The sequence below is a fragment of the Rhipicephalus sanguineus genome, chromosome 10 (assembly GCF_013339695.2).
Source record: "Rhipicephalus sanguineus isolate Rsan-2018 chromosome 10, BIME_Rsan_1.4, whole genome shotgun sequence".
NCBI classification, from domain to species: domain Eukaryota; kingdom Metazoa; phylum Arthropoda; class Arachnida; order Ixodida; family Ixodidae; genus Rhipicephalus; species Rhipicephalus sanguineus.
Genome location: NC_051185.1, coordinates 18,397,344 through 18,422,674, shown reverse-complemented (window position 1 = coordinate 18,422,674; position 25,331 = coordinate 18,397,344). Strand labels below are relative to the sequence as shown.

At 48.8% G+C, this 25,331-nt stretch overlaps 1 protein-coding gene across 1 annotated transcript; it reads left to right on the top strand.

Moving 5' to 3' along the window:
* The first annotated feature begins 738 nt into the window (after positions 1–738).
* Positions 739–25,331, top strand: LOC119372380 (sodium- and chloride-dependent glycine transporter 1). Its single transcript, XM_037642851.2, has 14 exons — positions 739–880; positions 1,593–1,724; positions 4,619–4,788; positions 5,737–5,921; positions 9,006–9,138; positions 10,161–10,295; positions 11,782–11,885; positions 13,538–13,662; positions 14,979–15,091; positions 17,020–17,148; positions 18,200–18,299; positions 19,947–20,047; positions 23,143–23,298; positions 24,886–25,331. The coding sequence occupies exons 1-14, from the start codon at positions 739–741 to the stop codon at positions 25,183–25,185; spliced, it is 2,025 nt and encodes a 674-aa protein (XP_037498779.1). The 3' UTR covers positions 25,186–25,331.

The following is a 25,331-nucleotide window of genomic DNA, read 5'->3' as shown; positions in this document are numbered from 1 at the left end:
ATGGCAGTACTGGTTCTGCGGAAGTCGAGAAGACCGAGCAAGCTGCGTGACAGGAAGAAACTGACAACTAGGCGTGATTCATTATAAACAGTGGTTCAGGATAAACGCTGGCTTGCTTGCGTTCTCTTTCTTGAAACTTTGGAGCTCGACTTGAGGGCATTAAACTAAAATAAAGCGCTACGTACGTCACACATCCAGCCCTCGCGAGCCAAGCTGTCTTCGAATCTGTTCCCTTCGTTTTTTCTTGTTTGCTTGTTTTGTTTGGTTTCGTTTTCTCACAGTATCGGCCCAACAGGTGACCTCATAGAGTCAGAAAAAAAGAGGAAAAAGAAACATCTTGTACGAGCAAAAACCGACGAGATCGAAAGGCGTGCGGAGAGCCTACCACATAGTTTCTCGACCTTGCCGCTAGGGGAAGGACGCATGCGCCGTGGCACCTTGGCACTGTGAAAGTATTGGCGCTTGTGTTGCGCCCACGTGTTGCTTCGTCTTCGTTTTCAGTGCGTTGTAACTTATTTGCCTTCATCCACGGTTAACAACAAGTTGAATTGAATTTAACTTCATTAAACGAAGTATGGTCAAACAGAAACATGTTACAAGCATCTGGATCCTTAGCAGAATGCTAGTATGAATCCATGCAATTATAACACATAAATTTACAGGAAGGAGATAGAGTTGTACAATAATTTAATGACATGTTAGGTTAGCATACAGTTAAATGTTAGATTAGCATACAACATGGCTCTCTCGTCATCGCAGATGGGAGCCGACCGAGAGCGCTGGGCGAACAAGTTCGAGTTTGTGCTCACCTGTATCGGCCTGTCCGTTGGCTTGGGCAACATCTGGAGGTTTCCATACATCGTCTACGAGAATGGTGGAGGCAAGTGATCCATGACGTATATTACTACACGTGACCCGCGTCTTGGAGAGCCCACCAGCGCTTCGCTGTTGATAAAAACTGACAATGTATGGGTTGCACTATACTGGACAAAATTGCTTAGTAAACTGTAGCCATGGGCCAGTGCATACGATTCCCGGTTCGGCTGTGCGAGGTGCGAATCCCGCAGCCGGACTCGCTGGTACCTGGGCGAGATACAAGCAGCCCCTTGGCCAGGGGGCCGTCTATTCTCTGATGCACTGTTTCATAGGAGAAGTTCGCATGGAACGCTATGCTAGCTGTGCAACAACCAAGGAAGAAAATTAAGGCAAACACATGCCCCTCAAAACAAAGCTATAGGGATTGTTTCCTTGCTTTGTCATGCCATTCGTTAGTTGCAGGGCAGCAACACTACACTACTCACTCTCAGTAGCTAGCATCTTCAATATGAAGCGCTCATTTGAATCTATCTATCTATCTATCTATCTATCTATCTATCTATCTATCTATCTATCTATCTATCTATCTATCTATCTATCTATCTATCTATCTATCTATCTATCTATCTATCTATCTATCTATCTATCTATCTATCTATCTATCTATCTATCTATCTATCTATCTATCTATCTATCTATCTATCTATCTATCTATCTATCTATCTATCTCTTCGAAATACATAATAGATCGCGTGTTTCACTGCGTCTCCATGCAGCTGCCTTCCTGATCCCGTACGTCGCCATTGTGGCTGCCATCGGCCGGCCCATGTACTACATGGAGCTCGTGCTAGGACAGTTCTCCAGCAGGGGCCCCATATCCGCTTTCGACTCGATGCCCATCGCAAAAGGTACGCGCACCCACGAGATCCTCGTCAAGTGGCATCGCCACCGAAACCAAAGCGTATGCATGAACGTCATAGCCATTGTTCATGGACGCGGGCACAGGTATTTACAGCGGAGCTATCTTTGCGGACCCTTCGCCGGTGTCCGGCGTTAGCTAAACCAGGTCGAGTAACCAGGGGGAAAGGAGGAGCCTCTTGGGGGAAGGGAAGGTCACGTGATCGAACGTGGATAGGAGTTGCAACTGAAGGAGAGAGTAAAGTACGCCAGCCGGAGAAACGACAGCTGGACCCCCCGGGTCCGCGTTAAACGGTTTCTCCCGAGCGAATGCGTTGCACGGTGGCGGGGTCGGCGCTTCTGTACATCTTACTGAGAGGGTTAATAAAAACCAGCAGATAATGAAACCAAGGCAGGTATAGGGGACGTTGATTGTACTGTTTTAAGTATATTGTATTATACAGATGTGAAGAAAGTAAAGTGGACTAAAAGACAACTTGCCGCCGGCAGGGATCGAACCTGCAACCTTCGGTCCCTGCCGGCGGCAAGTTGCCTTCTCGTCCACTTTAATTTCTTCACATCTGTATCACAATTACTACGATACACTTAAAGGCCAACTCCGGTGATTTTTCGAGGTCGATGGATCTCAATGAAATTCGCTGGGTACGTTCCTCTGCACGTTTCCGTCATTTATGCCAAATTACAGGCGTGAGACATGCGCAGATTGTTTGCAAATGAATTTTAAAGATTGTCTGCAAACACCCTCCTGGCTTCCCACAATTGTTGGCAACATTGTGTCTGTGACGTCAGTATTGGTAAGGTGGCGGAAGTGACGCAGCCGAGGGCACCGCTAACTTCGGCGCTTCGGCCGCTACAGCGAGCGTCTGCTGTGCACAAGGCGACAGACAGCGTTGGTTTGGCCGGCGCTTCGCTGGTCGTCCCGACTGTCACAGTTTTCATACTCCACGCCGGCGTCACCGGCATGCCTTGCACGACTTCCGGTTCGTTCGTAACAACGTCTACGTCATACGTAGACAGTACACTCGGTTGGGTTTCGGTTTCGGTGTTGCGCTTTTTTGCTTATTTAAAATTATTCTCCAATTTGCCGAATATTTCTGCTATCGGGCCCGTAACAGGAGCGTCTCAGGAACATAAAAGCACCATTACTTTGACATGGCCAAAAAATCGCCGGAGTTGGCCTTTAAAACACTACAATTAGCGTCCCCTATACCTTCCTTGACTTCATTATCTGCTGGTTTTATTAGGATTGTGTCCAACAAAGAAGCGAGCCTTCAAATTTCCTTTCCTTCATTTACTCAATGGGTGTGACCCACGCAGTGCTGCGTAGCGTGCCCTCTCACACGGCATTGCGAGAGTTGCGGCCGCGGTGGAACGCTACCAGCGCGGCTGTGCATGTCATGCACAGCAGAAGCGCTAGCCGCGCTGCTTGCGTTCCAACGCAGCCGGAATAGTTATACACGTTTTGGGCGAGTGGGTGGGTGGAATGGGCCACGGCCGCACTGGAACGCTACCGTAGCGTTCAGGCGCAGTCGCGAATGAGGCACCGTCCACTGACCAACGGGAGCTGCGTTGCTCGCAGTTGCCCGTCCCAAGTTCGCTGACATGGACCGCTAGGTGCACGCAGAAAGACGGCCGCACGGGTCCACCCTCTAGCCCGGCCACATTTCGCCCGCTCATGCAGGGGGGATACGCGCGCGATATCGCGTGCCATTTCGCCCGGCCCCATCTCAATATCGCTTTTTTAAGTGCGAATGCACTTTATAAGCGACCCTGAATCCGCCGTCCCATAGCAACGCCGCGGAGAGCGGAGAGGAGGAGGAGCGTCAGTAGCAACGGCGCAGCGACGTCACGCCCCACGTGACTGCGCGCGCCCCGCGCATTGCCTGTGGTGATGAAGGCCGGCGGCGAGACGCCGAACGAAAGCGTGCGAAGCGAGCCGAGCACCCCGAAGCCGATCTGGCGCGGGGACGCGCGATGCGTGAGCGAGCGCGGGCCCTCGAATTCGATCGGCCGGACGCGCGCTTCCAGCGAGACTTCCTGGACCGCAGCTTCGGATATAGCTGCGCGGTGTGCGATCGACTGTGGTTCGACAACAACCTGAGCCCCATCTCGGGCGTGCGCAACGCCGCCAACAAGTTGAACGCGTTGCGGGTTCTTTGGAACGAGTTCGGAAGACAGATCATCATCATCAGTAAAAGTGCTTTGCACTTAAAAACGGCCAGACCTCCGTGGGTCGGCTGGCGCGTGCTCTCTCGCTGCCGTCTCCTTCGCTCGGCTCTGCAGTTTAGTCGCGCGCGCCCCCTCATAGCATCACCCCGTGCTTCGCACTTCCTCATACTCCCCTTCGGGGAAATGCGGGTTTTTTTTTTATCCGCTAGGCTGTGCGTTATGGCACTGCAGTCACAGTGCACTGCACGGTGCCTGTATCGTCGCATTTCCACATAGAGACCAAAGCAACAACAAAGAAATCCTTAGTCATATCCGCTTGTCCAGTCGGAAACGCACAAAACGAAGTGAAATCAGTTAATTGCGCACGATAGTCATGCGAGACGATGCATAACGGGCGTGCGACTGCATGACGAGGCAGGGTAGGAGACGATTCACGACTGATATCCCTCGCATATGGACTAATCGAGAGCTGATATCGTCATGACGTCACGTGAACAGACTACTGGCGTCACTAATTGGGCCGAAAAGACGGGAAACGCCAGAAGATAATAACGCGCTCGTTGTTGTTGGTATTTTCGGCCGTTCTTAACGGCCCTTTAACGATACGTGATGGCGGCACGCCCTCGAGCTATCACTCGCGAAACCCATTGGGCCTTGTAATATGTTGTTCCCGTTTAGTTTGTCCATAACTGTACACGCGGGTCTCGTTGCGCAGCTGTGGGATTTGCCATGCCGTATTCGTGTTTGGGTATCGCCATCTACTACAACGTCATACTGGCGTACGCGCTGCTGTACGCTTACTACTCGTGCTTCGAGGTGTTGCCCTGGTCATTCTGCGACCCGGCCTGGGCCGACAAGAACTGCTACGTGCGAGGCGCCAACGCGGTAAGAATGCTTCTTTGTATAGGTACAAGCAAGAAAACTTTCAGTTGCTTTTTTCTTCGCGTCAAATTAAAGGCCGTGCCCTCAAGAGCTTAGAAAATGTGAAAAAAATGAAAAAAATACGTTTTTAAAATACTGAAAAAAGTACGTTTTTAAAATACTGAAAAAAGTACGTTTTTAAAAGCTTTCTTTACAACGTATATTTAAGGCCACGATAAATACAATACGGCTGAGGAGAAAAAGCTCACAGGGTCCCTTATGTATTCGCCGAAGACGACTCGAAGACGAAAGGCATCTTTGTTCTCGGTCAGTGTATTGATCCTCCTGGCGCCCTCCGAAAGCTTTCTGCACCTAACGTGGTTTTGAACTGCCTCCAGGATCAGAGGCATTGCAAGCTTTCTGCACCTCATGCACCTGGTTTTGTACTGTCTCAATGATGGGCTCACGTTTGACCAAGCGACGGTGTCATGCGATGACGTCATCATTCGATGTCATAGTGATGTCATGATGACGTCATAAACTTTCGCGATCTGTGACGTCATGATGACGTTATAGCGCGATGTTTTTGGCATCGCTCGTGTTCCTTTTATTTATTGGCGCCGACAATCAATTGTCGCGTTTGATGAGGCCTCTAAGTCTTTCGCCTTAAAAATAATAACAACGCGAAGATGGTTCTCGCCTTCGAGTCGTCTTAGACGAATGCATAAGGGACCGTATATAAGACATTTTAGGATTGTTTTGTAGGTTTTAGTTAAGCCGCGATATTGTCCGTCTAATTTCTAAATGTTTATGCCCAAGCTCATAGTACTTCGTATTTCGGTTAAGCTCGGGTAAGGTTAATGAACTTTTCCGCAGCGAACGAGCGGCTTTGCTGGTACTGACTCTAGCTCGTATTAAGTGGGAAAAAGCCTCATTTACGCTAACAGTTGTTTTATTGCGTCTACGTGGCAGCGCTTACCGTGTAACCGAGTCGACCGGGAGCTCTTCGAAACGTTCGAGCACGCCAACTCGACCGCCAAGGACGCCGTGCCCGTCAGGCACGACGGCAAAGTGGTCATGGTGGACAACATTACCTACACGATGGCCTTCGCAAACTGCACCAATGCCACGGAGCCAGCCACACAGCAGTTCTTCTGGTGAGGACTCTAGAGGGAGACAATAATAATAATAATAATAATAGTAGTAGTAGTAGTAGTAGTAGTAGTAGTAGTAGTAGTAGTAGTAGTAGTAGTAGTAGTAGTAGTAGTAGTAGTAGTAGTAGTAACTACTACTACTACTACTACTAGTAGTAGTAGTAGTAATAATAATCTTGAATGAATGAAATTATTAACAGCGGATAGCCAACAATTAGCAACACTAACATTTGCCAATACTTAGGTTAGTAACACAGGCAAACATTGGCAATCATATAGCCTTGTTAAGCCAGCATTAGCCATCATTAGCCAACAGCTAGCCCACATTAGCCAGTGCTTACCACTACTGGTAGTACGCTTGTAAACATAGGTGTATCTGCCGGGGAGGGGCAGGGGGATAATAGGGGTGCTAGCTCCCCCCCCCCCACCCCCCGCTCAGAAAAGTGAAGGGGGCGGAGCCCCCCCACTTCCGACAGCGGTCTGTCGGAAGCACACTGGGACACCAACAACTGAGGCGAATTTTTCCTTCAACACAGCAATCACGTAATTATATAACGAAATTTTTTTCTACGCTTCGGCAGTGATTGTCCTCCTTGTCTCGCGAATACGCACTGTAGCTCTCTGCGGTGCAGGCCGCCTATGCGACGCTGTAGCGCCTTGAGCTACTTCCTGCATTGCAGAGGAGGCTACCGCTGAGCAGCGGCTCCATAACGTTTAGAGCACTCTCTCATGCTTTCATTCTGCTCTGCCTGGCATGGAATTCACATAATCGACGACGCAAATACGGGCGGGAACCAGTAAACGCCTAATGGACCGATCAAACGCTCCTCTTGTTTCAGAAAATTAATTTTCTTTCGTCGGAAAGGAATAACATCACCGCTGAGCTGATGTGAGTCGATGAGTGTTCGGAAGGGTTAACTGTTTTAGTTGGGCCGAACAGGGAGAGCTAAAAACGGTTTACGCTTTAGCGTCCGCTTCGACCCGCTTCGCATTGCTTATCATATGGTAGCTTGCAGCGATCGTGGCGGTTTGCAACAAGCTAGACAACGAAAAATTACACCATATCCCGCCAAAGGGGACCATGAGGCGATGCGAAGCCGGAGCACTTGCACGATCGCGTTCCGTTGGCGTTCGTTGGGCATGCTACCGACCTAGGACGCGAAATTTCATTGGATGATAAACGTCTAATAGGAGAGCCGCCGTCGACCTAATTGTATGCATGCATAAAGTTGCGTGGTTAATGTATAAAAGTGCTGCTTGTAATGCTATCACATGCATAACACGCATATGTACGGCTGTTCCAGTGTATGCTACGCAAAACTGCAGCTACTTTTTCTACACGGCTAAACAAATTCTCTCACTGTATGTGAAAAATCTCATCAAACTGAGTGCGAATGAAGTTCCTTATCGCCCTATCTATATATATATATATATATATATATATATATATATATATATATATATATATATATATATATATATATATATATATATTTCTGTGTGTGTGTACCGTGTGAGGTAGGCTTGCACCCCCCCCCCCCCACTTGCGAACAGGTTGGTACGCCACTGTGTGTAAATACGTTAGCTGGATTCACTCAGAAACATTCTTCATCGTAACCCGTCATAGAATGCGGGTACGGAGTTTTCTGGCTACGGCACTGTTTAGAGTAAACGTATTTTGAAGTGTAAGGCGCGACGACGACAAATGTATATTCAGAAAGGACCACACTATACATCTATATATACACAACGCGCTGTCACAGATCATTAATACGAAGTCGCATTCAACTGTAACAACTGCTTTGGTGATAATGAAATTGGCGCCGCGCTAACACGCTTATCGCCTGCTTCGATTATTCTCTTGGCCTGAATGATTAATCTCACCCATTTATCGTGGCTTCGGGCTGATTTACAATTCGGACTACATTGGCAATCTCGGCAATGAATTGTCAGGCGGCCCTCTGCGCCATTTCTAACACTGTTGCTGTGCTCTCTCAGTCTATCATTCAGACATTGCTCAGTTCTACGTACTTCCTACCACACGACAAGGGAATCTCGTGGACCACTCCCGTCTGACAGCTGACGTACTTATTTTCGTGATTTACGATGCAGGCATGCAGGGGCTCTTCCTTTTTTGTCCGTTGTCGTCGTCGCCCCTTACACTTCAAAATATGCTGAGCCGACACGTCCAGACAGCCATTCTTAAGGCTCATCAACACACGCGACTGGCAGCGGTAGCGTGACCGTTTGCGACTGGCGACCAAAAAGCGGCTCAAGGCGCTCAAGGTGACCGATGTTCACATCTGCGTCTGACTTATGCTCGTCGCCGCACAGAATTAACGTCTGCTCGCGTATGGCTCGCATTGCCATTGCCCCGTAAAATAAGCCGATTTCCTGTTCCTGCGCATCTCATTGGTTCAGAGGTTTACGACTGCAGTCGCGCGAATGAAAAATCGAGCAGTGAGCGACTGAGCCAAAGCTGTCGCTTTGCGACCAAAGCGGTTCACACCGAAGGCGGAGCGTCGAAAGCGGATTTTCAACGCGGTGGGACGATGAGTGCGCGTACCTGCTCAGACTGCCCACGCGGCCGAGGAGGCGGGGCATCTCGCGCTTTTGCGGACGTGTCGTCATCACGACGCGCTGCTTGTCCACCCAAGCTGCCTGCATAGATCTCGCGCCATTTCCGGCTCAACCTAATGTTTGCGCCACCGCCGCATGGCGTTGTGACTGGTTGCGGCAAAGCGGAGACCTACGGCGGACGGAAAAAATTGGTCCCCCCAGCGATCGGGCTCGCGCCGCCTCGTTTTCCGCCAGCTTTCGCCGCATGGAGACGGTACGATTTTCCATGCGATGCGACGGCCGACGCGGCGGTGCGGCAGCCGGAATGGTGGCTGTCCGATGCTATATCAAAGGCCACCATTCCGGTTTCCCCACCGCCGCGTCGGACGTCGCATCGCATGGAAAATCGTACCGTCTTTCCCGCTCGTCCGCTTCTGCCGCTCCGCCTTCAGTGTGAAAGAGCCTTGCGACCGGTGCTAGTCGCAGGTGTAACAAGCCTCTACACAGAGTGAGCGGTGCGCTTTCCAGGAAACACGTGGTGAACCTGAGCGACGGCATCGAAAACCTGGGCGGCGTGCAACCCAAGTTGTTCGTCTGCTTGCTGATCGCCTGGGTCTGCATCTTCCTCTGCGTCTTCAAGGGAATCAGGTCGTCAGGCAAGGTGAGCACGGCCGGGTACTCGCGCATCCTAATATATGCAATCGGTATAGCTTCCCTGCATGATGGAATACGTTTGTGTAGAGACAACCGACGATATGATTGTCAATCTGAGAGGGGATAACCGAACAGTTAGGATAAGTGTCATTCGCAGTTTGTACGCATGTATATACACTCGGACATACTAGCATACACACGTACATAGACAGGGGGTCGGAGCCTTCCTGAAATCATAGCCTGACTGCGCCCCTCACATGCACCTTTTTGCCTTTTGCGTCGACACTACAAACATAGGCGTGCGCAGGGCTTCCATTAGGAGGGGCCAAGTTTGACCGCTGCCCCCCTCCCTGACCACCGCGTGCGCACGCCTATGACTACAGACCATCGACAAAAAAAAATCACATGCTCCCTAAGACGCCTCGAAGGCGAAAACTACCCCCTTCTTGCAATAAAGCTTTTGTTTGGGCCAGTTGGTCCATACTTTGACTAGTGAAGAGCGGCGCAAGAAACGCGGACAAGGAAGGCACATGGACACAGAACGACCGTCCTGTGTACATGTGCCTTCTTTATACATGTTTCTTGCGCTGCTCTTCAATACCTCCTTTATCTTTTTTTTCTTCTCAATTCATTGTATTGATCTCCCCCTCCCCCCCCCCCCCCCTCTACACACACACACACACACATCTCCAAAAGCCTTCTGCCGCTCACGTGGTTGTACAGTCCCTCCGAGATCGGTCCATCTTTGATCAAGCGATGTTCGCACGCGATAACATCACGTAACTTCATGGGGACATTATGGGATTAACAGCGCAAAAAAGGACCAGGGACCAGGAAGAAACACAGACGAGCGCTGTGTGGTATAGGGCTCGTCTGTGTTTCTTCCTGGTCCCTTGTCCTTTTTTGCGCTGTTAGTCACATAATGGATCACCAACTTGCCCAAAGATTTGCTCTCATAGGGACGTCATGATGATGTTGTAGGGTCACGTCATCGCAATGTGATGATCTTTTTGCGTCACTCGGCGGCAGGTGGTGCTGGTGTCGGCGACTGTGCCTTTCTTCATCCTGGGCGCGTTTCTCATTCGCGGTGTGACGCTGCCCGGCGCCTCGATGGGGCTCCAGTTCTACTTCATTCCCGATTGGTCCAAGATGTTGCATTTCGAGGTGAGTGACATCTGTCGTTGCACAGTGCAAATACTTTTTAGCTACAAAGACTTTTCAAATAAAAGCGAGTGAGAATTAAAGGGTGCGATAACTGGTCAGAACGTGTAAATAGATGTTAATGGAAATGAAAAGGCCGTGAATTCTAGTCACAAATTCAAGTGTTCTTTTCGCGGTCTGAGTAGGATTTATATTTTTAAATCGCGTTAAAAAGTCACAAAGAACTACAAAAAACCGGTATGTCGCTCAGCCTAGTGGAAGAGCTGGATTATGGAGTCATTCACCTGGCTGTACGTAGTCTGTAGCTTTTATGGGCACCATAATTAGTGCTCAAAATTTGATTATGTACATTATTATCCATCTCCGCTCTATTGTGTGCTGCCTACGAGGTAAAAGGAGTTACACGCTAATAAGCGGTGCTGACTTCGCTCCAACAGTGGAACATGTCGAAGCATGGCGCATGCTCGACGAGTGCACGCATGCGCAGCCAACCACTGAGAACGAACATGAATCACTTTCGCGTCCACCTCCCACTGTTTGCGGCATGTGACGTGCGTACACGACTTCATAGCCGCCGCAGATCGTAAAATTCTGTATATATATGTTTCAAGGCGTTTTCCACATTACCATTCCGTGATTAGACACTGACGGGTAAGCTTACCGTTGCGATAAACAAAACAGATACCATGAGAATTGGTTGTCGGCGGTGAATCTTGTATACATGTATATCCATCAGTTCCTCTCTGTTTGAACTGGAGTATTCTTCAGGAGGAGGAAACAACCTTAATTTATAGTAGGGAAGGGGGAAAGGGGAGCCAGGTCATAGGGGGATGCTAGGTCGAGACCCAAGAGGCCGCGGCTGTCGCCGTGCATTCCCATTCCACCAGCTTGGATTGTGAGCCTTGTTCTCCACATCGCAGCGTTTTCTCCCACTCATCGGGTGAGAGGGGCTCTTTTGAGGGCAGAGGGCGGTCGCATCTCCGTAGAATATGGTCCCGTCCCGCCTGAGCTAGGCCGCAAAACGTACATGACGAGACGCTGCCATCCCTCAGGATGGCCGCTGGTCTCCTGGGGCTGAGCACACTGCGCGTTTGAGCTCTGCGCGAGGCCACGGCCTGGTGTCTCTTTAGGCCACCTCAAGGAGGCGGATATACTTGTCGCTCCTCTCTTTCTCGATAGAGGCGATCTCCATAACTTACAGTCCTCGTATCAATGCTAGCAGCAGGGTTCCCTCTGGTGATTTAAGTAAAAAACTCCAGAATATTACCGTGGCCTCCGAGATTTCCGCAGTGAAGTCCCCTCCCCCACCTCTTTTGTCGATGAAGGCGGTCTCCATAACTTATAGTCCTCGTATAAATGCTAGCAGCAAGGTTCCCTCTGGTGATTTAGGGAACAAACTTCGGAATATTACCGTGGCCTCCGAGATCCACACTCCGTGCTCTGGTAAAATCTCTGAGGTCACCCTTTGTTTCCTTATCTACCCTTGCAGGTGTGGCAGAAGGCAGCGCAGCAGGTATTCTTCTCGCTCAGCGTGAGCCAGGGCGTTATCATCTGCATCGGCAGCTACAACGACTTCAGGAACACGCTCTACAAGTGAGGTTTTGCTAAGAGTGCCTGCGGTCTGCAGTGGAGTCTATATGGCTCATCACGTAAGAAACTGTAGGGACACGATAGAAACAAAAATGATTTCTCTCATAGTAGTCAAGTTCCGTAATGTACACCATTGATACCGCGAGAGCACGCTCGGTAAGTTTATTCATAGATATTTCCGCACTGAAGTTCCCCCCTAATGTGCTCCCCCTAAAGTTACCCCACTAAAGTTCTCGCACTGAATTTTTCGTACTCAACCTCCCGCACTGAAGTTCCCACACCAGCTCATCGTGACGTCATAGATTTCGACGGCACTCGCAAAGCTTACCTAATAGCTTATTACACTGTGTTCGAACGGAGGGACAGACTTAACGTGGTACGTTTCGGGAACGTATAGTGAGCAAATGTGGCCAAAATACAAAAGCACACTTGGAAATCTGAGACGTCACAGTGACGTCACGGCGTCGTGGGTTACGACACGAATTTGCAGAAATGAACTTCGATCTTCGTTTTCTCTTCTAAAAAAAGAAACCACAGTCGCGAAATCAACGACGTTAGAGTTCTTGAAGAATAATTTATTAGTCCAAGCTAATCTAGTGTTTTCCCTTTAGTCACCATTGAATGCGAATAACCAAGCGAATTTACTGTTTTGTGTGTGTGTGTGTGCGTGTGTGCGTGCGTGCGTGTGTGTGTGTGTGTGTGTGTGTGTGTGTGTGTGTGTGTGTGTGTGTGTGTGTGTGTGTGTGTGTGTGTGTGTGTGTGTGTGTGTGTGTGTGTGTGTGTGTGTGTGTGTGTGTGTGTGTGTGTGTGTGTGTGTGTGTGTGTGTGACGGCAATTATGCGGGCACTCCCGGCCCATTGGGGAAAGGGGGGGGGGTGCAGTTTCATGGCTCCGCACTATGCTCAGTCGCGGTAGGGCGCGCTTTATCTTTACAGGGATCAGCTGACGGTTTATACCTTTGTACATGCTGGTCCCACCGCTCTGTTTGCGATGAAGTGATAGACAGCTCGAAAGTCAAAATAGCATCGCCCCGCGCATCTTATGTTCTACCCGCGAGTAAAAGTGCGCGAGCGCTGTCGACGAACGTGGCTGAAGCAGAGATGAAACGAGACGGACATCTCCGTCGCACGGAGGGCCCATTCGTTAGCATCACCCCGTGTGCGAGGTTTGCCGTCGACTGCTCCTCAAGCATGGAGTAAACGCCCTGTCCGTCTTTCGTCAGGCCAGGGAGCATGAAGGGACGCCAGGAGAGAGAGGGGGAGGGGGAATCTCTGCGTAACTCCAGCAGTAAGTGTGAACTTTGATCATAAGGGCACGGTCGCGAGCGCTAGCGCGCGTGCTATCTCAACGGGCATCAGAAAACGGCTCGTATACCCTTCTACGTGCTGTTCTCTCACCGCTTGGCGCAGAGGCGACAGACAGCATGAAAACAGCTTCGCTGCCTGGAGCGGCCGTATTCTTCTACGCCAGCGTTTCGTAGAGCTACGCGAGATCGGATCTGAAACGAGTTAATTGCTAGCATTACTTCGTATAACATTCCAGTTTGTTGCTATCGCATTCATTGCTTCGCCCTTGCGGCGAACCTGTGGTTTCTTTTCTATGGCTCTGTCTCCATCGCTCTCTCTCTCTCTCTCTCTCTGTTCTTCTTCGTTCAGTGACGTATACATCATTGCCGTGGCCGATCTGCTGGTCAGCTTCTTGGCTGGCATAGTGGTTTTCTCGGTGCTGGGAAACATGGCTTACACGCTGGGAGAAGACGTCGCCAACGTCGCCTCCGGAGGTCGGTATATACACTCTCCTCTCCACTTGTGCTCAAACTATTTGTCTCAAAGAGTGCTGGTTCTCCTGAGATATATGAGAGAAATATCGGTAATGAACAAGCAAAAAATAAACCACGAACGACAAAGTTCACTTGAAAAATCACTTAGAAGCTCTTATACCTTTAATGCTTCAACGGCGCAGAAGGCATACCTGTTGTTACAGTGACCAAGTGAAGAAGCTCCGAGGGAAAGGGGAAAGAATATGACAAATAGTAAAATTCACCACAACTGCTATTACTACTACTACTACTACTACTGCTATACTACTACTATACTACTACTATACTAGTAGTAGTAGTAGTAGTAGTAGTAGTAGTAGTAGTAGTAGTAGTAGTAGTAGTAGTAGTAGTAGTAGTAGTAGTGATAGTAGTAGTAGTAGTGGTGATTTAATGATAACCAACAGACAGTAAAGCCGATGAAGGTATAGCGGACGTTATTCGTATAGTCTTTTAACTGCATTGTAGTAATTACGATATCAATGCGAAGAAATTAAAGTGGACGAAAAGACAACTTACCGCCGGCGGGGACCGAACCTGCAACCTTCGGATAACGCGTCCGATGGTTTACCAATTACAGCGGCGGTCGTCCTCCCGTCCACTTTATCGGGTATCTGTGCACGTAAACCTTAGTGCGTTAATCAGCTTCGCTCGTCGCCATGACGGCAAGTGTGGAACACTTTTTTGCTAGCAGATGTCACGTAGCACGTGTTCTTTTTTACGAGCTGGCAGCTGACCAATAAGCCCCTCGCATACTACCTGAAGGCATCAAGTGTGCCGGAACGAGACCCTCGCTATGAATGAACGAAAGAAGAATTGTAAGGGCTTAGGAGTACTGCTATTACTACTACTACGAATACTAGTAGTAGTAGTAGTAGCAGTAGTAGTAGTAGTAGTAGTAGTAGTAGTAGTAGTAGTAGTAGTAGTAGTAGTAGTAGTAGTAGTAGCAGTAGGAGGAGGAGCCATGATAAATCGTTGAAAAGCTAGGCGATGTAAGTTGAAGGGACGTTCCGTCAAGAAGACTTTACATCGTGAGAGTCCTGGAGAAGATTCCTGCTTGTCGAAACGCGACATTCCGTATTCAACGATTCCGCATGATTTCCAGCCCCCATATTCCTCTGGACTTTCTACCACCGTACTTGCGCTTGCTGCTGACCGCTACAACTTATTCCATTATTTCTACGTTTGTTTATATTTGCCTGTTCTGAATACCGCTCCGCTATGACGGCTCCGTAAACGAGCGCTAAGCCACTTGGGTCGCGGTGTTTACGATGCCGCAGGCTTCGCACTGGCCTTCATAACGTACCCGGAGGCGGTGACCCTGATCTCCTACCCTCATCTCTGGGCCATCGCCTTCTTCGTCATGCTCTTCTTCCTCGCCATCGACTCGGAGGTGCGCTCGCACGCCCGCGATTCAAACCTACGTGCACCGACCGTTAATAATAATAATTGTTGGGGTTTTACGTCCCCAAAGCCACGATATGATTATGAGGGACGCCGTACTGGAGGACTCCGGATAATTTCGATCACCAGTGCTTTTTTTAACGTGCATCTAAATCTAAGCACATGGTCCTCTATAGCATTTTGCCTCCATCGAAATGCGGCCGCCGCGGCCAGGATTCCATCACACGACCTGCAGGTGAGCAGTCAAGCACTATAACCACTCGACCACTACGGCGGTTGAGCACCGACCGTGAGGTTATGTAGTTTTGTCCAGATGTGTGGCAGAACATATTGTTTTTTCGGGAAAGGGGGGTAGGGGGGGTTACGCAACTTGTAGGCGTTTGTGCGTGCGCGTTCGTATGTGTGCGTCTGTATATACACATGCAAACTTTAAAAAATTCTGGGGGGGGGGGGGGGGGGTTGAATCCCTCTCCCCCTTGCCTGGCTACGCCAACAGTTTTGTCGTTTGTTATCCATCATATATAGTTCAAATGCTGGTATGCGGGACGAATAGCAGCGGTAAATAAAAACGGCGCCACCTACAATACACTCTTTTATTAACAGCGTGTGTCCGTTACTTCTTAAAGGGACCCTGCAACACTTTTCCACGTAATCATCGAATGACTTCATAGAAGGAGTTTATTGTCTCACTAATGGAATACTGCAAAAAAATTAGAATCCGTCAAGTACGAGCAGAGTTACAGGGATTTATCGCCAGCTTTAAGTTTTCTCTCTCCTTTCGTGCCAGCGAACGAGCTGAAAGCAACGCGTGAGGGGGGGGGGGGGGGCACAAGTTGGCAAGAAGCCATGGCCGTTCGTCAGCACGCGTCATGACCTTGAGCACTTCTTTTTCTTGGAACGCGCGGCTTACTCGCAGTGTGATCGCGAGTGCGCGCGCGCGGGCACGTGGCGGCATCCTGCGGCGACCGCGGTAACTGTGCAGCTCACGATGCTCGAATCAGCCAATGATCGTGGACTTTCCGTATATAGCGCGGTCATTTGGGTTTACGGCATCATTTGTCGAGAGAATATAATAATAATATCTGGGGTTTAACGTCCCAAAACCAAGATATGATTATGAGAGACGCCGTAGTGGAGGGCTCCGGAAATTTCGACCACCTGGGGTTCTTTAACATGCACCTAAATCTAGGTACACGGGCCTCAAACATTTTCGCCTCCATCGAAAATGCAGCCGCCGCAGCCGGGATTCGATCCCGCGACCTTCGGGTCAGCAGTCGAGCGCCATAACCACTAGACCACCGTGGCGGGGTTGTCGAGAGAATAGCGAGCGATTTCCAGCTGACTTTGATAACTGGTTGCAAGTGTTCCAGGTCGCGCGCTGCGCTTTGATGTTTGGCCCGCGTGTTCACGGGAGCATCGACTACCGATCGGCAGCGTTTTCTGACCATGCTGAAAAAGTCTTACCGGGCACCCATAAAGCGACACTAAAAAGAGAAAAGAAAGAAAAGATTTTTCTCGAGCAATATACCCTCTCAAAAAAGGCAAAACACCTCCGGGATCGAAGGCATTGCAAGGTTTCCGCACCTCACGTGCCTCCTGGATCGGCCCACCTACGACAAAGCGACGATGTCATATTCATAATTTTCCGGATATGTTATGATGATTACGTCATATGGTGACGTCATCACATGATGATGGTGATGATGATTTTTTCATCACTCGTGTTTGCGCGGACGGTCACTTTTCGTGTTTGATGAGGCATGTATGGCTTTTGCGTTAATAAGGACGCTTGCTCGCTTTTCGCGTTTAGTTTTGCAAACAATTGATTGACAAGCTGACGAAAGCTTAGCTTCACAACGACCCCGACACGTGACGTCTAAACTGCCTAAATTTTTCTTGGTTTTCATCTTCCCGCAGTTCGGCTTGGTGGAGGGCTTCCTGACGCCCCTGAAGGATGCCTACCCTGTGCTCCAACAACACCTGACGGCGCTCGGTTTCTTCGTCTGCGCGCTGGGATTTGTTCTGGGAATTCCGATGACTACAAGAGTACGCAACCATAAGCGAACCGTCTTTTCTAGAAAAAATAAAGGTTTGGTTTGCGTGTAAACTATACTCCGTTTCATAAATCAGGTACAACGCTATGAAAGCTAGTGAGACTTCTATCAGTAGATGCGTTCGCACCAAGAAATACTACGTCAATGATTTTACCACCCGTAACGCGATTTTTGTAGACTGGGTAATAAATGAAGATGTTTTGTGCCTTAGAAATAAACAAACCCCGTTATTTATACGGTTGTCGATAGGTTGTTCTGGATAACTTAGCGTCTGTTTGTTTTCGTATCGCGGCCTCCGCGATTAGTTCTGCTAGCATGCAGCTGGAACCAATCGCGGAGGCCACGTTTACAACGACGAAATCTAAGCGTGAGACGCGCGAACTTGCACACACTTCTGGCCGAACTTCTCGCGTAGCTTCCACAGCGTTGCGCCTGATGTGTGAAACGGAGTATGGGGCCCCCAAACCACCTCCGACCACCTCCGTTGTTTTATTCAACATTTCAACTAAACACGCGCATCGAATTCAGAATGCCGTCACGATCAACAATGCCGAACGTGGCAGCGCTACGCGCCTCGGCCGTACCACAAAATAAAAAAAAAAAGAATCCCGTGGTCCTCTCCGGGCCTTTCCGATATCCCCAGCGCTCGTCGTGACGTCACCAGGAGCAGGCGCTGTCGATTGGTCGAACAAGAGCCTGTTTGTGTGCTAGCAGGTGTGCGCGCTCCCTGCTTTTCCTCATCGTGTTGCACATCACGGCAACATTTTGAAAAAAACATGCAGTTACATATCAATAGCAAAAAAAATATCACTAAACACAAAATAACACGTAAACGCAAGATAAAAGACGTCGGAAACACAGGCGAATCACTGCTCCGCAGTTCGTGCAGCTTTCACTTGGGGTAGAACCGCGGGTTCGTTTGTTTTTTGTTTTGTTTTATTTATTATATTTTTTGTACGACACGCCGGCTTTTCGTTCGAGGTCACGTTCTCGTGCGGCATGAGATATAAGGCCTTAGAAATTGAGGCTTTGTGCGTACGCAGGGAGGCATGTATATCCTGAACCTCCTGGACACGTATATCGGAGGCCAGCTGCTCTTTTTCATCGCTGTGTTCGAGTCCATTGCGGTGTCCCTGTCCTACGGTGCGTGAATTGACGGCACGTTACTGTTTGAATACTCGGTCTTTGTGTAGACTATTTTACGGATGAATTTCGGTGCAGCCATATTGGGCTGTTAACCTTTCCGTTAATTTTATGTACAGGGTGCCCCAGCTATCTTTTGAGTGCATCGGCACATTTAAAAATATCCCGACGCATTCAGTGACGACGCGATCAAATGCATGTTGCTGACTATTGCCTGGAGTAAGTCAGGCAATTTTTTTGCGTTCTGATTAATTGCTTAATTAGGCCACTTTTATTACGTGACTTTTGAATGAACGAAGCTGGGCAACAGATTCCAATGAGAAAGTTGCAGATCGGTTTGTAAAACGTCCGATTAGGAAGTTTCTAACTTTCTATCTATCAAGTATTGGTATTTTTCTGCTTACTACAGATGCCCGCGAAATACAAAAGAATACCACGTGACACGCCCGCTTGCGCGTCATTGCGCGCGATGATTCTAATGATCCGTAACGTTCCGCATGCAAACGACCATAGCATTTGCCCGGTTGTGCTGCCTCGACAGGGCAGCGACGATGGCGGTGGCTGTGCGACGAACACATTTTGCTAGCGGCAACACAAGCGATAACCGCTGCGTCTGCTGATCGCTGTCATGAACCGGGGCGAGGGAAGCATATCGCTTGGACGTGGAACGTTAGGCAGCACTAAAATCACGGCGCGCATAGGCGCGCAATCGGGCATGCCACGTGTTTTTTTTTTTTTTTTCGCGGGCACCTGTAGTAAGCAGAAAAACACTAATACTTAATGGATAGAAAGTTAGAAACTGTCTAATCGGACGTTTTGCAAACCGATGTACAACTTGCACCTTTGGAACTTTTTGCCCTGCTTCGTTGCTTCAATAGTTAAAGAGGCCTAATTAAGCAAATAATCAAAACGCAAAAAATAGTCTGGCGTACTACAGGCAACAGTCAACAACATGCACTTGGTCGCATCGTCATCGAGTGTGTCGGCATATTTCTGAACTCTGGCTAAAGATAGCTGGGGCGCCCTGTACATAACAACTAAACGAACAGTGCTACGGTAGAGGCAGACTAACTAAAATTGTTGGATTGGTGCACTCGAGGTTCCATGACCTCACTAATTCACGTCGCGATATACCAGAATAAGAAGACATTCGTTTACCAGCCCATGGTGGCGGCGACCGCGTTTCTTATGTAAAATCGTCTATAACACTGGACTTGTTGTATTACAGAGATGGGGCTTGTCTGTGCATCTGTTTATGCGTACCGTTCGAGGAATATGCTGGTTTACTGGAGATGCAGACGTGAGAAGCGGCGCAGGCGTCGCCATCTTTTAACACAGTTGCCGGAATATCTGGAGAGGACACGCAGATATTCCGGTAACTGTTCGTATGCCGCTCTATATGTAAAGCGTCAGCAACGATGAAACCGAAAAGAGCAGATTATATAATATACTCTTCACAGAAATATAGTAAAAGCTTGTTACTCCGCTCGTATACTTGACGGATTCTACAAATTATTGCGGCAGTATTCGTGAGACAATAAACTCCGATACTGAGGTCATTCAATGATTTCTTGAAGGAGTATTGCAGGGCTCATTTAATATAGTAGCTGATTACATAAATATTTCGTTTTCTTTTCACTCGCACAGGCGTCGACCGGCTGTCACTTGACGTCGAGTTCATGCTGAACTGCGTGCCAGGATGGCCAGTCAAGTTCTGCTGGCAATTTGTTTGTCCCATAGTCCTAACCGTAAGTCTTCACCAGCAATGACTGCTGCCGCCTTGCGCCAACATGGAATTAGAATTACACTAAATGGAGCCTAACCATTAAGTTCAACGATTTAACCATGCTTATGGAGTAACAACGCGTCCACTATTTATGTAACAAAAGGTTTGATGTGTCATAAAGAGAACACGGGCAGCCGACGTTTCTAGCTGACAATTTAAAGGACACTAAAGAGAAACAACTAATTAGTCTGTTTTGATAAATTGTACTCTAAGAACTCCAATGTCGTTATTTTCACCATTAATTGGGGATAAAATCAAGGTCAAAGTTTCATTCATAAATTTCACGCTGAAATATCCGCGCGCGACGTCATGGATTGTAAAGAGTATTTTTCGTATTTTTGCCACATTGGCCCAACGAAATTTCTTGAAACTTGGTTTGTTCAGTCTATGGCCCCCTGAGAGGATAATGTACTTCATTTTTACTCACTAGGAACTGTGTAGGATTTCGTAGACGCCGTCGATATCTATGACGCCGCGGTGTTTGTTGCGGAAACCTCAAAGTGGCGTTGCGACCCGCATTTTCTTTTTGCGCGTTTTTTCGCTAACCAAGCGTCTTCTCGCGGCAAGCGTGGTGATTTTGGGATTGTGGAAGAGTCATTTACTAATATGAGAAAAATCGTTTTAACTGCGACGCTGTTTAGGCTAGCCTTAATTTGTGCGACCTGTCGGGTATGAGCCACTGTGCGGCCTATCACAAAAGAAAACTATCATAATCATAAAAGGGTATGTGCCACGGACATTGGGTAAATCCCACTACTCACCACTGGTCCACTAAAAATGAAGCCAGCAGTTAGCCCAAGAAATGGCTGCGAAGTGACGGCGGCGAGCCGATGACCCCGAGCAGTACAACGATAGAATACTAGCCAACGCCAAAGGCAACGGCGGCTGCGAGAAGACTCCGAAACGATGGAAGGCCTACGCCAACGACGACGTGCTCGTGTCGTGTCTGTGACTGTCTGTAGTTTTAACTCGAACCTCTATGCGTTGAGAATCAACATAGCAACAACCTAGCATCACCTAGCTAAAGCCTGTAGCAACGACCTAGAAGCAACCTGAAAACAACCTTTGTCACCCAGCTGAGATCTAGAAACATCCTTTAAACAACCAGATTAGTCTTCATAGTCGTCCAGTTCCGGTGTTTCAAGCCTTGCGCGGCTTATTGCAGTCTTCACCAATTGATTTTTTTTTTGTTTGGTGTCCCTTTAAGAAGAAAAATTGGACCTGGCCAGGTCCCGTAATACGAAGGACGGATAAGCGTTTTTTTCAGTTAGAGCGGCGGAATGGGTGCCAAGGTATGATGGGAGACGTAGCATGATGATGATGATGGGAAGTTCGCAGGCATGAAATGGAACCAGCTCGCACAGGATAGGGTAAACTGGAGACCATTGGGGGAGGCCTTCGCCCTAGAGTGGACTAAAACAGGCCGAATGTGATGATGATGATGAGACGACATAAAAACAGAAGACGTGTGATCATATGACCTTCCCGGTGTTCCTTCGCTGGTTTGGCGCGACAGGATGTAACATTAAAAGTAAGCTGCGCTGTAACAATTGGTGCATAAGAAGCGCCGAAGGGTTTTCGTACAAGCAAGAGATTACACACCAGAACGCGAACACCCGTTTCCGCGGATATCATTGTAGTCTTCACCGCAATTCACAATCCCACTGAGTACAATGTTGGCTTTGCCGCGGAGCACATAGTTGTGCGGTGGTGCACGCTTTACAGGCAGAACGCTAGCCGAGCTCGCGATAGTTGAACCGTTGTCAAACTACTACAAAGATGGCTGCACCTATTTAGGCCTGTTATCGACGCTCGACATCGATTGTCACGCGTTATCAGCGTGACATAGCATTCTTGGCGGGAAAGTGGCGAGCGCCGAGTTTTCAAAAAAGGAAACGCGAGCAAGCCAGAAGACGATTGTTGTTGTAACACACACACACACACACACACACACACACACACACACACACACACACACACACACACACACACACACACACACACACACACACTCTCCGAAAGGTGCGAAGTATCTTTTTTATTCTTTTTTTTTAAACTTAGCAGTGATTTGCAGAAAGTGGGGACGTAATGATAACATCGTACGGGCACTTGTAAAATGAAATCTTGATGGCACATACCCACAAGAAAACAGTATGATCTTTGAATGAACTCATTCGATTAATTTTAATTAATAATTCTGACAGTTAATCGGCCCTCATCTTTACTAAACTAGTGCTCCGATACCACATGTATCCTATATTAACTGCATTGCCTCCTTCTTATACGAGTTTTTTATTTTTATTTTTTCATTGAGGTTTCGTAGCGTTCGAGCCAACATTCGGCTTCCAGATGGCTGTGGACGAATTCCGGTGTGCTCTTTGAGAAACATGATGTCACTTCGCGCTAGCGCCATAAAAACTCGCCGTTGCAACCACAAGCTGGCTTCCAGCATAGCGCGGAAACAAACGAGGACGAAGATGAAATAACAGAGGGACACAAGCGCTATGCTACACGCCAGTTTACGATGAACCAACAATGCCATATTTATACCCGTCCTTGTAATTACAGATTCACACGTTCTGGTTGAACTCAAAGTCATATAGATGATTGAAATGGAATTGCGCAGGAGACGTAACACAAGTAGAAGAAGCAGACAGGACGAGCACAGCTGTCTGCGCTCGTCCTGTCTACTTCTTCTACTTGTGTTCCGTCCCCTGCGCAGTTTCATTTCAGCTTCATTGCCGTACCAATTAGCGCCCCAACGCACTTGAGTACATACCGTATTTTCTAGCATATAACTCGCACCAAAGTACGGAAAATGTGCTTAAAATTTGGGGGTCTGATTTATATGCAGGGGTTATGTGAATATTTTTTAAATCTTTTTGTACAGTTAAAGATAGGGGTGCGGGTTAAATGCTGGGGCGGGTTATGTACGAGAAAATGCGGTATATGACTGCGCCTACAACTGCACCGTACATCCGGCGTTCGTTAAGTAGTCAGGTGTTTACTCCTACAAGATGAAACCAGCTCACGCTATCCAACGCCGGACGCACGCAGCTCATCCTGTCGACACAGCTATTCACGTACAAACCGCTGTCTTTCGGCGACTACGTGTACCCGCGCTGGGCTCAGGTGATCGCCGTCTCGCTCGTGCTCGTTCCCGTTCTCATCGGCGTCATCATGTCCATCCATCACCTGCTCAGCTGCAAACTGGTAAGAGCTGGCGTTGCGCGACCTTTGCGGCGTTTTTTTTTTTTTTTTTAACGGCGAGCTGTTTAAAGCCGAGGTGAATACCTGGGAATCCGTCGTCCGCACTTTCCAGCCCAGCTGCGAGAGCGAAGCCTGACGAAAGGGAGAGCACGGGTAAAGCTAAGTGGGTGAGAGGGAAGCCTAGTGTAGCGAGTTGATCCTGGCAGAGAAAGGGTAGCGACGTGAGGATGGTGAACTTGCGTAGGAAGGAGGAGAGCAAAGGCGAAGCTATGGCAGGAGCGGAGCAGGTGGTGTAGAGAGGAGGAAAGAGCGGGAGCGTGATTGGCTGTGCCAGTGAAAGGAGTCGACCAATGGTAGCGCGCGCTGGAACACCCACCGGTGGTGCTGGTGAGAGAGGAGGGAGGGCGCGCCGAGCGTTGGCGAATGCGGAGAAAATGCGCCACCTGTTTAACCAACCTTCGCGACCTTAAGTCGGTTTAGACTGCGCGTAATTTTTTCGACGGCCGCAGGCGAGTTTTGGGAAATTAGCTTGGAAGTGATGAGAGAATCGTTGGGCAGGAAATGTCGCTGGAACCAAATTTTCTACGCGAGTTCGATCACCTCTGACCGAATTGTGTTATAGGCCTTCCTTGACTTGGATATATAATGGGAAGTAAAGCGGAACCCGGAAGTCAATGAGGAGACTGGAAGAGGAAATCGGGAATGAAGAGACAGGACGTTGGAGCCGGAAGTGAATAAGGAGCCTCTTGCACCGGTGCTAAAGAATTAGCGCTCTCTAAGTTACTCGCGACGCGACGGAAATGTATCTATAAAAAAAACGCGCATTTCCGTAGCGTAAATGACATCATTTGCTTTCCAACCCACCTTTCCATGACGGATATTGCGTCGTATAAATTCTTTATGGGACCCGGCTTAAGATTTCTCTCGTATGAATCTATGTCAACAAGCTCGGCATTAGGTCGTTGTGTAACGCCATGCAATTTTGGGTGTTTACGTCCCAAAACTGCGATACGTTTATGGCATACGTCGTGTAGAGGGCTCCAGAAATTTCGACCACCTGGAGTTCTATAAGGTGCGCCTAAATCTAAGTACGCGGGCCTCTAGCATTTCGCCTCCATAGAAATTCGGCCGGGATTTGGTCCTTCGAGTCAGCGGTGGAGCACCATAATCACCGGACCACAGCGGCGGATGAGTTCGATCATTTCTGACCGAGCTCGTGTTAACACGCCTACCTTGGCTTTGTTATATAATGTGAAGTAAAAACCGGAAGTCGGTGAAAAAACCGGAACAGGAAACCGTGTGTGGAGATGTTGAAACCGGAAGCGTGCTAAGAGACATCTAGCGCCGGTGCTGAAAAATACTAGTGCGCTTCATATTACTCGCATCACGACGGACATGACTCAATTACTTTCGAGCTCGCAGTTCCGTGACGGAAATGACGTCATTTGCTTTCCAGCGCTTCTTTCCGCGACGGAAATGACGTCGGTGTAAATTCTTGATGGAACCCCGGTTTAACTTTCCTTTGAGATGTACCCATATCAACGAGCTCGGCATTCGGTCGTTGTTTGATACACGACATCTCAAACGCAGGACTTGACCAGCGCGCTTCAGCCGAGGCCGTCGTGGGGTCCCAAGGACCCCGAGACCCGTCGCGCCTATAAGGTGTTCCTTGCAAAGCGTGGAGTCACAGACTTGCAGGCGGCGCAGACGCCAAACGTGACAACTACGCTGCCGCCGTCAGAGGGAGCGAATGTGCTTGTGCCGATGACCCCCATGGATATGGTCCCACCCCCGCCGGTTGCATGGATGCCTCCGGACATGCCGGGGCCCCCTCCACCACCGGGAGGCCCCGTTTACGCCCAACCCGAAGCCCCGTGGCCAGACGCCTAGCACAGACCGCGACAGCGCAGGGCTCGAACCTCCGCAGAAAAAAAAATCAAAAAGAAAAAAATCTGTGTGGTCACCTTGGAACAGTTCCTGTTAGGCTGCAGCTCTCAAGGCCTCTAAAACTGTAAAGTGGGCACATATTAAGGTGA

Bases quoted from the DNA above. Each gene is read 5' to 3' on its own strand.
- LOC119372380 (XM_037642851.2), top strand. From the start codon at position 739: ATGGCTCTCTCGTCATCGCAGATGGGAGCCGACCGAGAGCGCTGGGCG. The intron at 13,663-14,978 runs GTCGGTATATAC...ACGATGCCGCAG, and splicing joins CGCCAACGTCGCCTCCGGAG to GCTTCGCACTGGCCTTCATA. The intron at 17,149-18,199 runs GTACGCAACCAT...GTGCGTACGCAG, and splicing joins GAATTCCGATGACTACAAGA to GGAGGCATGTATATCCTGAA.